The following is a 14,198-nucleotide window of genomic DNA, read 5'->3' as shown; positions in this document are numbered from 1 at the left end:
ATATTACCTTTAATCTTACATTATTTAAGCTTTCATGGCTTCTACCCTTTTCCTCCCACAAACAACTTAAGTATAACATCTTAATGACCTCTTAAGTTCTTCTTATTTATGCTCTTGTATTTCCCACTTAAGCTGATATTATAAGAAAATTACAGGACAAATTCTGCCAGTTGTCTGTTCTTGTAAAGTTTATTGAAACACAGCCACATTCACTCTTTTTTTTTTTTACATCTTTATTGGAGTATAATTGCTTTACAATGGTGTGTTAGTTTCTGCTTTATAACAAAGTGAATCAGTTATACATATACATATGTTCCCATATCTCTTCCCTCTTGCGTCTCCCTCCCTCCCACCCTCCCTATCCCACCCCTCTAGGTGGTCACAAAGCACAGAGCTGACCTCCCTGTGCTATGTGGCTGCTTCCCACTAGCTATCTATTTTACGTTTGGTAGTGTATATATGTCCATGCCTCTCTCTCGCTTTTCAGTACTATCTATGTTGCTTTTTCACTACAGAGTCGAGTAGCTGTGATAGAGGCAACATACCCATGAAAATACTATCTGCCCCTTTACAGAAAAAAATTGCCAGCCCCAGTTATACCTTATTACATTGTGACATGATTAGTCAACTTACACAACCTATCCCCTATGAGTTTTTAAGGGCAAGAATTAATCAAATTCAGACTTCCCTCGTGGTCCAATGGTTAAGAATCCACCTGCCAAGGCAAGGGACACAGGTTCAATCCCTGGTCTGGGAAGCTCCCACATGCCGCAGAGCAACTAAGTCCGTGCACCACAACTACTGAGCCCACAAGCTGCAACTACTGAGCCTGCGGGCCACAACTACTGAAGCCTGTGCACTCTAGGGCCCGCATGCCGCAACTACTGAGGCTGCATGCTGCAACTACTGAAGCCCATGTGCCTAGAGCCCATGATCCGCAACTAGAGAAGCCACCACAATGAGAAACCCACACACCTTAACGAAGAGTAGCCCCCGCTCCCTGCAACTAGAGAAAGCCTGCGCGCAGCGATGAAAACCCAGCACAGCCAAAAATTAAAAAAAAAAAAGAGTACAAAGAAAACAAACAAACCAAGATTTAAAAAAAAAAAAAGTAATCAAATTCTTCTTTGTTTTCCCAAGGCTGATACAGTGTCTGCTAAGCAAATGACACTTAGTAACTACTGAGGGAATGAATGAATTAAAAAAGGACCAGGGCTTCCCTGGTGGCGCAGTGGTTGACGGTCCGCCTGCCGATGCAGAGGACACGGGTTCGTGCCCCGGTCCGGGAATATCCCACATGCCGCGGAGCGGCTGGGTCCGTGAGCCATGGCCGCTGAGCCTGTGCATCCGGTGCCTGGAGCCTGTGCTCCGCAATGGGAGAGGCCACAACACTGAGAGGCCCACGTACTGCAAAAAAAAAAAAAAAAAAGACCAGACTTCCCTGGAGGTCCAGTGGTTATGACTCCACGCTCCAAAGCAGGGTACATGGGTTTGACCCCTGGTCAGGGAACTAAGATCCCACACACCATGTGGCGCGGCCAAATAAAATAAAATTATTAAAAAAAAAAAAGATCAAGAACTTCAGACTCATGTTTAACAGCTAAATGCCTCTTAAAGGGTAAGTGATTGTGGATGACTCCTTGAAATACATCAAAGGTTTTATTTTCCTTTTAGATTTATTCCATATTACAGAAGTTCTAGTAAAGTGTTACTGCCTTCTCAAAGTCTGTGATCAAAGACAGCTTCAAAACTGACATTTCCAAAAATACAAATTAAAACCACTTTACATTGGTTACATGAGTATATACATTTGTAAAAAGCTCATCAAATTTTATTCCTAAAAGATAGTTTATCAAATGTAAATTATACGTTAATAAAGTTGTTTTTTAAAAAGTTAGAAGGTACTTTACCTTAACTGTTCTAAAAAATTATCAATGTACTCTTTCCATTTTTCTGGAAATCCAAACATAAATTTCCTTATGAGATAATTTGGGTAACCTATTTAATGATAAACAAACAAAAATTACCTGAAAGTCTAGATTTTAAAATGAAGTCATTAATTCATCAAATAATTTAAAAATATATACTTATTGCTTACTATGTGCCAGGCACTGTCATAGATACTGAGGATTCAGCAGTTAACAAAACAAACAAAAATCCCTACCTTCATGAAAACTGGCTTCTAAACAGAAAGCAAACCAATAAGTAAAACATCTCGTTTGTTAGATGGTCATCGATGCTATGGAGAAAATTATGCAGTTAAGGGGAAGAGGGATACCAGTGTGTTCATTCTAAAGGAGGAGAAAGGGGGCAGGCAGCTTTTCAAAAAAGGACAGAGACATTCTCACAGAAATAGCATCATTTGAGTAAAGCCCTAGGACACGAAGGAGTGAGCAATGTGGCAATATAGGGTTAAAGCAGTGGAAGCAGAGGGAACAAAGTGAAAGGGTATGAAGCAAGAGTGTGCCCGGCCTGTTTGTAGAATGACAAAGAAATCAGTGTAGTTGAAGTGGAGTGAGGAGAGGCTACTCAGATAGGTAACAGAGGTAGTTGGGGGAGATTATAAAGCCTTGGGGTCATTTTATAAACCGAGTGTTTTACTTTGGGTGAGATGGGAAGCTATAGAAAAATTCTGAGTGGAGGAGTCACAGAATTTGACTTACTTTAACAGGACTGAATTAGCTGCTATTTTGAGAACAATCTGTGGAAGTACATAGGGAGAAACAATGACACCAGTTAGGAGGTTACAGCAATGATTCAGACAAAAGATGAGGAAAGTCCAGACCACAGCGGTGCAGCAGAGGCCTGGGTTCTGGATATATCAATGGAGATAATGCCAGTAGGATGTACTGACGTACGAGATGTGAGTGTGAGAGAAACTGAGGAAACTGGCTAGCCACTGGAACCATGGAAAGAGAGGAAGACTGTAGGCTATATAGATTTAAGGGAGAAGACCACGTTTTAGACATATTAACTCTGAGACACCTGTAGACATCCTCGTGGAGATGTCAAATAAGCAGACAGAAAATGAGTTGAGTGGCTCAGGGACTATTCTTCGTTACAGATAAAATTTGGCATTTGTCAAAATATGAATGAGATTTAAGCCTAAAAGAAATCAGCACAGCACTGAGTACAGAAAGAGCTGTAGTCTATCCCATCATTCAGAGGCAAAGAAGAAAGAAAAATAAGCAAAGAAACTAAGAAGGAACAGGGAATGAGGCAGTATGAAAATATGGTATTCCAGAAGCCAAGTAAAGAAAGTGTTTCAAGAAGGTAGGTGTGATTAACTGTGTCAAGCGTACACTGGATTTAGCAATGTGGGGGCCACCAGTGACTTTGATAAAGGCTGTTTTGGTGAAGAATTGAGGATTAATGCGTGATTAAAGAGAATTCAAGAAAAAATGAGAAAGAATTCAAGAGGAATTAGATCTAAGTATAACAAATCGTCTGAGCTGTTTTGCTGTAAATGAGAGCAACAGTGGCTGAAAGAAGTGTGGTTAAAAGAGGGCCCCCCTCCCAGTTTTATTGAGAAATAACTGACATACATTACAGTATAAACTTAAGGTGTACAGTATGATGGTTTGATTTACACATATTGTCAAATGATTACAATATGTTTAGTTAACATCTAGCATCTCATATAGATACAATAAAAAGAAAAAAGCAATTTTAAAATTTATAAATGTTATGAGATGAAGATTTAGCATCTGCACCTCTCCTTCCTCACCCTCTCTCCACATTTTTACAGTAATTTTAATTATATCGAAGATTGTTTGCATCATTATAACAATGTGAATATTGTTCACTGCAGAACCTATTAGAATACTGTGATTATATGTCCTTTCCCCATGCTGTACATTTCATCACTGTGACTCATTTTGTAACTGGAAGTTTGTATCTTTTAATCTCCCTTACCTATTTCACTCATTCCCTGACCTCCCTCCCTTCTGGCAAGCATCTGTTCTCTTTATGAGTCTGTTTCTGTTTGTTCATTTGTTTTATTTTTTAGATTACACATACAAGTGAAATCATATGTTATTTGTTTTTCTCTGATTTATTTCACTTAAAATTTATTACCTTCTAGGTCCAGCCATGTTGTCACAATAGCAAGATTTCATTCTTTTTTATGGCTGAACAATATTCTTTTGTGTGTGTATATATATATATGTACATATATATATATATATATACCCATCTTTTTTTATTTTAATGTATTTATTTTATTTATTTATTTTTGACTGCGTTGGGTCTTCATTGCTGCACACGGGTTTTCTCTAGTTGCAGCGAGCGGGGGCTACTCTTTGTTGTGGCAGGTGGGCTTTTCATTGCAGTGGCTTCTCTTGTTGCAGAGCATGGGCTCTAGGCACGTGGGCTTCAGTAGTTGTGGCATGTGGGCTCAGTAGTTGTGGCCTCAAAGGCTCTAGAGCGTAGGTTCAGTAGTTGTGGTGCACGGGCTTAGTTGCTCCGCAGCATGTGGGATCTTCCTGGACCGGGGCTCGAACCTGTGTCCCCTGCACTGGCAGGCAGATTCTTTGCCACTGCGCCACCAGGGAAGTCCCACCACATCTTCTTTATCCACTCATCCATCTATGGACACTTAAGCTGTTTCTGTATCTTGGCTATTGTAAATAATGCTGCAATGAACATAGGGGTGCATTTGTCTTTTCAACTAGCGCTTTTGTTTTCTTTGGAAAAATACCCAGAACTGGATTGCTGGATCATATGGTAGTTATACTTTTAATTTTTTGAGGAACTCCCATACTGTTTTTCCTAGTGGCTGTAAGGAATTTACTTTCCCACCAACACTGCATAAGGGTTCCCTTTTCTCCACATCCTCACCAACGCATGTTATTTCTTGTCTTTTGGATAATAGCCATTCTCACAGGCATGAGGTGATATCGCATTATGGTTTTGATTAGCATTTCCCTGATGATTAGTGATGTTAAGCATCTTTTCATATCTGTTGGCCGTCTGTATGTCTTTTTTGGGAAAAGGGTTGTTTCTTCTTGTGATATTGAGCTGTATGAGTTCTTTGTATATTTTGGGTATTAATCCCTTGTCAGTAATATAGTTCGCAAATATCTCCTCCTATTCAGTAGGTTGCCTTATTTTGTTGACAGTTTCTTTTGCTGTACAGAAGTTTTTTAGTTTGAGGTAGTCCCATCTGTTTATTTTTTGCTTTTGTTGCCCTTGCCTGAGGAGACAGATCCAGAAAAATACTAAGGCATATATGTCAACGAGTTTACTGCCTGTATTTTCTTCTAGGAGTTTTATGGTTTCAGGTCTTACATTTAAGTCTTTAATCCATTTTGGGTTTATTTTTGTACATGGTATGAGAAAGTAGTCTAGTTTGATTCATTTGCATGTAGATATCCAGTTTTCCCAGCATCATTTATTGAAGAGGTTGTCATTTCCCCATTATATTCTTACCTCCTTTGTCATAAATTAATTGACCAAATAAGCATGGGTTCATTTCTGGGGCCTCTAATCTGTTTAGTTGATCTATGTGGCTGTTATGGTGCCAGTATCATACTGTCTTGATTTCTGTAGCTTAGCAGTATAGTTTGAAGTCAGGGAGTGTGGTGCCTCTAGCTTTGTTCTTCATGTATTTAGGTGTTCCTATGTTGGGTGCATATATATTTACAATTGTTATATCTTTTTCTTGGATTGCTCCCTTTACCATTATGTAATGTCCTTTTTTGTGTTGTTACAAACTTTGTTTTGAATTGTTTTGTCTGATATAAGTATCGCTAACTTGGCTTTCTTTTCATTTCCATTTGCATGGAATACCTTTTTCCATCCCCTTACTTTCTATCTGCATGTGTCTTTAGATCTGAAGTGAGTCTCTTGTAGGCAGCATATATATGGGCCTTGTGTTTCTATCCATTCAGCCACTCTATGTCTTTTGATTGGGACCATTTAGTCCATTTGCACTTAAAGTGACATTTAAAGTAGTTACTGCCATTTTGTTAATTGTTTTCTGGTTGCGTTAGCAGTTTTTCTGGTTGTGTTTATAGTTTTTGGTTCCTTTCTTCTTCTTTTTTTTTTTTTGCGGTACATGGGCCTCTCACTGTTGTGGCCTCTCCCGTTGCGGAGCACAGGCTCCGGACATGCAGGTTCAGCGGCCATGGCTCACGGGCCCAGGCGCTCCGCGGCATGTGGGATCTTCCCAGACCAGGGCATGAACCCACGTCCCCTGCATCGGCAGGCAGACTCTTAACCACTGTGCCACCAGGGAAGCCCTCCTTTCTTCTTTTGATGGCTATCTTTAGTGTTATATTTGGATTCCTTTCTCTTTTTTTGTGTATCTATTACAGATTTTTGGTTTGTGGTTACCATGAGGTTTATATATAGCGTGTGTGTATATGTATGTTACACAGTATATATATATATATATATATATAGTGTATATATATAATTATTTTAAGTTGATGATCTCTTAAATACAAATGCATTCTAACAACCCTGATTTCTTACTCAAAAGAGGGTTTTTTGTTTTTCTTTTTGATAGGAGAAAGAAGAATTACTGGAGTAATATCCTTGAGTAAAAGAGGATAGGAGCTGAAGCATAAATAGGTGGACACAGACAGGAACATGGAAAGTTTGTCCACAATAAAAGCAGGTACAGATACAAGCAGGTGAGCAAATGTGACAGAGAGGTTTTCTTTTGATTGTGCCTATTGCTCAAGTCCTCTTCTTGCTCCCCTACCCACCTAGATGAGAGAGGGAGGTAGGAGATGTGTAAAAATATGAAAGCGTTATCAAGGAGGATGGGAGAGTGAATGGATTAGGGAGCTGTGGTAGGATACCAAGGGGCACTAAGTGACCAAAACTTGTTGCTGGTAATCATAAATTTAAGGTGGACTACTCAGATGTGTTTTTCTTCAGTCACTTTAGCTGTGTACAAGGCACAGGCAGAAAATTAGATTGTAAGGACTGGGGTTGTACCGGGCAGGTTCAACAAAGAGAGGAATTGGGGAGCTAAATTATATTCTTATAATTTATTTTTACAATTTCTCACAAACAAGGAACATTTGACTTGAATGTTTTTTAAATTACTGGACTTAAACTGTCAATAAGAGTGATTAAACCAGAGGAAAGGATCAACATACAGAACAGTTTTACATAATGTTGGCAATTTTATTTTTAATTTTTAGTTTTGATATATAATTTTAAAACACCTAGTAAAAAGCAAAAAAATGTATATCACTGTTAGATATATGGTTAATTGTTTCACTTAGTAAACTAATTCATCAATTAGTAATGACAGTTTTTACCTGCTTCTTTCATGGAAATCCGGTCTATCATTCCTTTTAATATATACATGCTGCCTGATAAAGTCCTAAGTTTGTTGTGCTTAATCCGTTCTATAATTGCATTACTGTGCCAATATATGTTAGTGATGTCTCTAGGAGAAAAAATAGCTTAGTTAAAACCAAAACATTCACATTTTACCAAGAGTCACAATGTACATATATAAGCATGTAAATTTATAACAGAAAGTAATAAATTTGCCCTCCAGCTACAATACTATTAATCTAGTTACAAAACATTTGAGGGCCAAACATTGCAACAGAACTCAGCCTCTTGGCTAATGTGATCCTCAGAGTACCAAGAAACTGTATTGTGGCCAAACTATACCCCTAGTATAAAATATATCATTAGCAAGAAAGCACAGCCTTCTTCATCTGGTGCTAACAACTGATGCTCAGCTTCCAAAGGATGATTTCCCTGTCCCTCTCCTCAGGGGCTATACTGTGTTAGCTTTCACGCAGTTATATGGTTTGGATTATTCTAATCTTGTGTTTTTTCCCCTCACTACATAGCCAAATGTCTTTACCTTCCTCTTTGGAAAGTACCAAAAAGAGGTTCAAATTGGGAAAAAACAAACTGCAGTATCAAATCACTGACCCACAAATCTACTCTTCATACTTCCTTACGTGAAACTAAGAATAAATATAAAATAGAAAAAAACAAAGTATGAAGATGTATTAGATAAATGTTGAACATTCTTTGATTCATTAGATAACTAATAAGAAACATTCTAAATATAAATGTAATAAATAAGAAAGTTAAGTTCTTTAGTTTGGTCAAATGGAATTAAATTCATACATTATACTTTAACACAATATTCTCGTCTTCTGTTCTTTCTATCTTTATTTATTTTATTTAACAAATATTTAAATAGTACTCTAAAAGTACTGTTCTCAAAGTCTTATAAATATTAACTCATTTAATCCTCAAAATAACCCAAAAGGTAGGTCATACTGTTATTGTCATCATGCAAATGAAGAAAATGAGACTAAAAGAGGATAAGTAATTTGCCCAACTCATACAGCCAGTAAAGAGCAGTGATGGGATTCCAACAAGGGCAATCAATGCTGCCTCTGGATATTAAGGAAACGGGTGCAAGGCAAGCAGAAATAAAGTGAGCAAGACTGATTTTATACACTTATAAACTTGCAGGTAAGTGTCTTGAACAGTGATACACTGTATTGTTTTATTACAACCTTTTATTACAATTTTTTTTTAACTACTAAGAAAATTAGTTTTGAAGAATAGGAAACTGTGCTAATAGAGTAGCAGAACTAGGCAAAGCCCACTTACCAGATGATGCTTTCGCTTTAGGGAGAACCAGAAAGTGCCAATGATTACTTAATATATAGCTGTATGGCAAAGTGTTATATATTTTGATTTCTTTTCTGGATCAGTAATTTATATCTGGTTGTCCCAATTTAGATGTGATAATCTGGACTGAAATGCATGTAGTAATATTAACTAATCATATATAATTAAGCAGATAATACCAGTTCACTTATTAGAACCTCTGAAAAAAATAAAGCACTGTGTATACAAATTGGAGCTGTCACTATTTTAAAAATAATTTGAGTTAACAGACAAAAGCAAGAAAGCTGGTTACAATCACAATGGTCATACTCATTTTACTTTACTGCCATCAGTTTGTAACCTCATTAGAAAGTCTTTGTTTTGTACCAAGATGCAATTTGTCATGCATCTCCTTTTAAGCTCTTACACACAAGTATATCTTATCACAAATTTTATTAAAAGAATACCGAAAAGTTATACTTACGTCAATTTTCCTTCTACACATATAGCAGTGTTATCATTGATGACTTTAATCATCCATTCCTGTAGCTGGACTACCTAATTAAGCATAAAATGAAGTATGTTATTTTTTGTATTATTTGTAGCATATGCATTACAAAATCAATTTACATTAAATTAAAAGAAAAAACTTAGACGAGTAATCCAAATGAGTCCTTAGTGTTCATCTACGTAAGAATCACATTCTATTTTAAATAGCAATAAGGTAAAAACTCTTATACATAATTGAACAAAAGATGAATGGAGGACTTCCCTGGTGGCACAGTGGTTAAGAATCTGCCTGTCAGTGTGGGGACATGGGTTCAAGCCCTGGTCCAGGAAGATCTCACATGCCACAGAGCAACTAAGACACAACTACTGAGCCTGTGCTCTAGAGCCGGGGAGCCACAACTACTGAGCCTGCGTGCCACAACTACTGAAGGCCGCACACCTAGAGCCTGTGCTCCGCAACAAGAAGCCAGCCACCGCAATGAGAAGCCTGCGCACTGCAGCAAAGAGTAGCCCCTGCTCTCCACAAGTAGAGAAAGCCTGAGCACAGCAACGAAGACACAATGCAGCCAAAAACAAAATATAAATAAATTAATTTAAAAAAAAAAAAAGATGAATGGAGAGAGACTGAACTGAGGTTGTACTGCAGAGTTTGCTCTCCAATCCAGAATCAATTATACTTTAAATATTCTTATGTCAAATACCCTTAACCACTAGGGGGAAAAAAACACCTAAAATCCTAAGGTATCCATTAAAATACCCAAACTCACAAGAGACCCAATAACTTGGAGAAAAAAACAGTTGTGTAATATACATTTCACCATCACTCTTACCCTTATATAATTAGAGCTTTTTTGTTTTTTTGCAAAGTTGATTTGGAGTTGCATTCAATTTCCTATAAAGGTGACTGCTAGTAATCTATATTTAGTATTCTATTCCAAAGCAAACAACTGAACAGCTCAGAGAATTCTTTATTTTAGGACAAGTAAAATCCTACATTACTATAAAGGAAGATTTCTGTGAACAACTGTGTTATGAAATTATTGCTTTTATTGTGTAACAATCTAATAATGAACTATTTCTGATGACAAATACATCCATGAAAGTCATACTTTGAGTCGCCATTTATTTTATATATAAAATTATAAACTTACATATAAAGACAAACTATTCTGTGGTAGTTTTATGCTGAGTCAGGAAACTAAAACGGAAGGGTATTCATTTAAAAAATTACAGGTAGGACTTGGGAAAGAGGCAATAAAAATTTTTTTTCCTACTTCTACATTTGGAACTATAAGATATATCAAAGAATCTATCAGATGGAGATGGTATTAACAATAAAAGCTAACAGTAGGCAGTGTTCCAAGCATCTAAGATACACTGACTCATGTTATTCTCATAACACTAGGAGGCAGGTACAATTATCTTCCTTTCGTAGATAAAGAAACTCTGTAAAGTCTAGTTCAATAACTTGCCTGTATCACACAGAGCTAGTTAGTAGCACAGATGGGTTACAAATCTAGGAACTCTGGCTCCATGATCCTGTATCATACTGCTTACATAAAATACCAAGGGACTTCCCTGGTGGTCCAGTGAGTAAGACTCTGTGTTCCCAATGCAGGGGGCCCCAGGTTCTATCCCTGGTTGGGGAACTAGATCCCGCATGCATGCTGCAACTAAGAGTCCGTATGCCGCAACTAAGAAGTCCTCACACAGCAACTAGAGATCCCACATGCTGCAACTAAGACCCCGCACAGCCAAAATAAAACAAACAAAAAACAAACAAAAAAAACAAACTATGTTGTTAAAAAAAGAAAGAAAAAATCGGAACTTCCCTGGTGTCGCAGTGGTTAAGAATCTGCCTGCCAATGCAGGGGACATGGGTTTGATCCCTTCTCCAGGAAGATCCCACATGCCGTGGAGCAACTAAGCCCGGGCACCACGACTACTAAGCCTGTGCTCTAGAGTCCGGGAGCCCGCATGCCTAGAGCCTGTGCTCCGCAATAAGAGAAGCCACTGCAATGAGAAGCCTGTGCACTGCAATGAAGAATAACCCCCGCTCGCTGCAACTAGAGAACTCCCGCGCACAGCAATGAAGACGCAATGCAGCCAAAAATAAATTATTTAAGAAAAAAAATCAAATATTCATTCATCAAACATTTGTTGAGCTCTACTATGCTCCAGGCACTGGTTTAGGCGTGGGATTCATCCAGAAACATAATAAAAAGGCCACCCTCTTTAGAGCCAACATTTGTGTTGTATGTGTGGTGGTGGTGAGGGTTGGTGAGGGGGCTGGAAACAAGCAGAGTGGTGGTGGTGATATTCAAATAAATGGACAATAATAAAATGTCAGGCAGTGATAATATTAAAAATAAGTATAAATGGAGGATTTTGTTTTTTAGACAGGATAGTCAGGGAAGGTCTTGGAACAGAGAACTGAATGAAGTAAGGAAAGAGCCATATGGATATCTGGGAGTAATTCTTCCAGGTAGAGGGAACAAGTACAAAGGCCCTAAGTAGGTAGCAAGGAGGGCACAGTAGCTTGAAAAGAGTAAGCAAGAGAGATGAGATGAGGCTGGATATCTCCAGGATTGAATTATGTAGAGTCCTACAAGCTATGGTAAAGGTTTAGTGTTTTCTCTCTCTCTTTTTTTGGCCGCCATGCGGCATGCGGTATCTTAGTTCCCCAACCAGGGATCGAACCTGTGCGCCCCCCATCCCCCACTCACAGCCAATGAAAGTGCTGTGGAGTCTTAATCACTGGACCACCAGGGAAGTCCCAGTGATTTCTCTTGAGGTGAGAAGTTACTAGAGGATTTTGAGCAGAGGAGTGACATGATTTAATATTCTATTAAGGGGCTGCTGGGTAGAAATTGGCCTATATATAAAGATTCTGGCCTCTATTTAGAAAACAGACTGAAGGGGAGAGAGGCAATAGTGGAAACAGGGAGACTATAAGGCTACTGTAGTAATCCAAGAGATTACTGTGCCTTGGACTAGGAGGTAGTGGTTGAGCAATTAAGGAGTGGTCAGATTCAGGACAGCAGAGACAACAGGATTTCTTCACAGTTTAGATGTGCAGTATGAGAGAGAGAGACAGAGACAGAGAGACAGAGAAAGAGAGAGATAGCAAAAAAAGCCCAAAATGAACCTAAAATTTTTACCTAAGTATTTGGTGAAATGGTATTACTTTGTACCAATATGGGACACAATGTTAAATTTGAGATGCCTATTAGGTATCAATAGAGAAGCTGTACAGATAATTGCATATGTGAGTAGGGTTTACAAGAATGTTCTGGGCTGGACATATATATTTGGCAGCTATCAGCAGAGAAATGGAATTTAAAGCTATGGCACTAGATAATAATAGTCTAGAGAGAATCAGTTTCTAGGATTCTAGGGAATTCAACATTTACAGGTTGTTACAGGAGAAAGTAGCAAAGGGGAGTGAGAATGCCCAGTGAGGTAGCAGAAAATTAGGAGAGAGTTCCTAGAACCTAAGCAAAAAAGCAATACAAAATTTTGAGAAGGATGTTCTGATTCACTGTGTTAACCTCCCCCATGAGTGACAGAATAAGGAATAAGAATAATCATTGGATTTAATGATATGGAAATCATTGGTGAACCTGAAAAAAGCAATTTTCATGGCGTAGTGAATATGAATGTCCAAAGTGGAACTTGCTCAATAGGGAATGAGATAAGAAGAAATGATCACTGTGAATATATATACCTCATTCAAGGTGTTTTGCTGTAACAAGCAAACAAAAAAAGGGGTGGTAGCTGGAGTGGGATATGGAGTAAAAGGAAGGTAGACTTTTTCTTCATATTTTTTAAAAAACGCAGGTCATGGGCTTCCCTGGTGGCGCAGTGGTTGAGAGTCCGCCTGCCAATGCAGGGGACGCGGGTTCGTGCCCCGGTCCGGGAAGATCCCACATGCCGCGGAGCGGCTGCGCCTGTGAGCCATGGCCGCTGAGCCTGCGCGTCCGGAGCCTGTGCTCCGCGACGGGAGAGGCCACAGCGGTGAGAGGCCCGCGTACCGCAAAAAAAAAAAAAAAAACAAAAAAAAACGCAGGTCATGTTTCAGCATGTTTATATACTAATGGGAATGATGCAGAAGAGAGGAAAAAATTGAGGGAAGAAGGACAAAATCCTTTAGGTGGTAGGAGGAAATGAACTGGCCTTGAAAAGGAACACAAACTGTTCATCCATTTTAACAGAAGGAAACACAGAATATGTGGATATAGCAGCAAACAGACTGATAGATTTGGTGATGGGAATATGAGGTTCTCAATGAACTGAGAATGAGGAGGAAAGAGAAGGTTTGGAGGTTTTAAGAGAGAATAAGAGTGGCATACTCCTCTAGGAAAGTCAGAGTGTGGGGTGGATTGACAAGTGAAATCTAGCAGGACTGATGGGCAATACTGAGAGCCCATTTAAGGTTTGTTGTCAAATTTAAAATGAGACTAGTCAACATCGTTGTACATTTTGTTCCAGTCATCTTCTACTTCTCAGGTACAGATGTGTAGCAAAAAAAAAAAAGAGTAAAATTTAACCAGGGTTACAATTTTGCCAGAGGAAGACAGAAGGAAAAGCAATAAACAGAACTGAGTTTAGTCAAGGGGATGATTATAATGATGGACCATGGACTCTATGTAAGGTAAGAGAAATGAGGACAGAAAAGATTTGATGAACTGAAGGTTGTCTTAGTGGGGTGGAGTATTGATGGTGGGGATGGGGGAAAAGTACTAGAGGTAGAATGATCTGAGCACACAGGATTTAATAGCGAGAGTGGGATGCTTGAAAGTGAGGAGCTGGTGCATGGACTGGCAAAGACAAGGGATGGGTATGACTAGAGTTGAGGGTATTGGTAGGGAGAACGTCTCTGAAAATCAAGAATTCAAGGAGGCTGGATAGATTATCTGCATGGATATTGATGTCACAAGAGTTGACGACAGAAGGAGTAGCACAGGAAAAAGTAACAGGTGTCAAAACCCTTCAACAGGATGCAAGCTCATAACTAGGAGGTTGCACTGTAGATGACTACAAAAGGACAGAGGGAGTGGTAAAGCCTTATGGCACATGCT

The 14,198-nt window shown here is 38.7% G+C and overlaps 1 protein-coding gene across 1 annotated transcript in view; it reads right to left on the bottom strand.

The window, feature by feature from the left end:
• The window catches only part of MIS18BP1 (MIS18 binding protein 1), a 61,556-nt gene that overhangs the window by 34,777 nt on the left and 12,581 nt on the right, over window positions 1-14,198 (bottom strand). The window contains exons 5-7 of the mRNA XM_082649373.1: window positions 9,092-9,165; window positions 7,278-7,408; window positions 1,911-1,998 (exon numbers count right to left, since the gene is read on the bottom strand). Coding sequence (XP_082505499.1) covers window positions 1,911-1,998; window positions 7,278-7,408; window positions 9,092-9,165 — 293 coding nt within the window. The remainder of the gene's footprint in view (window positions 1-1,910; window positions 1,999-7,277; window positions 7,409-9,091; window positions 9,166-14,198) is intronic.

Source organism: Grampus griseus (assembly GCF_964374135.1).
Source record: "Grampus griseus genome assembly, chromosome: 2".
In the NCBI taxonomy this organism is placed as follows: Eukaryota; Metazoa; Chordata; class Mammalia; order Artiodactyla; family Delphinidae; genus Grampus; species Grampus griseus.
Note: the sequence above shows the minus strand (reverse complement) of the source record. Positions and strands in the feature narration are given on the sequence as shown.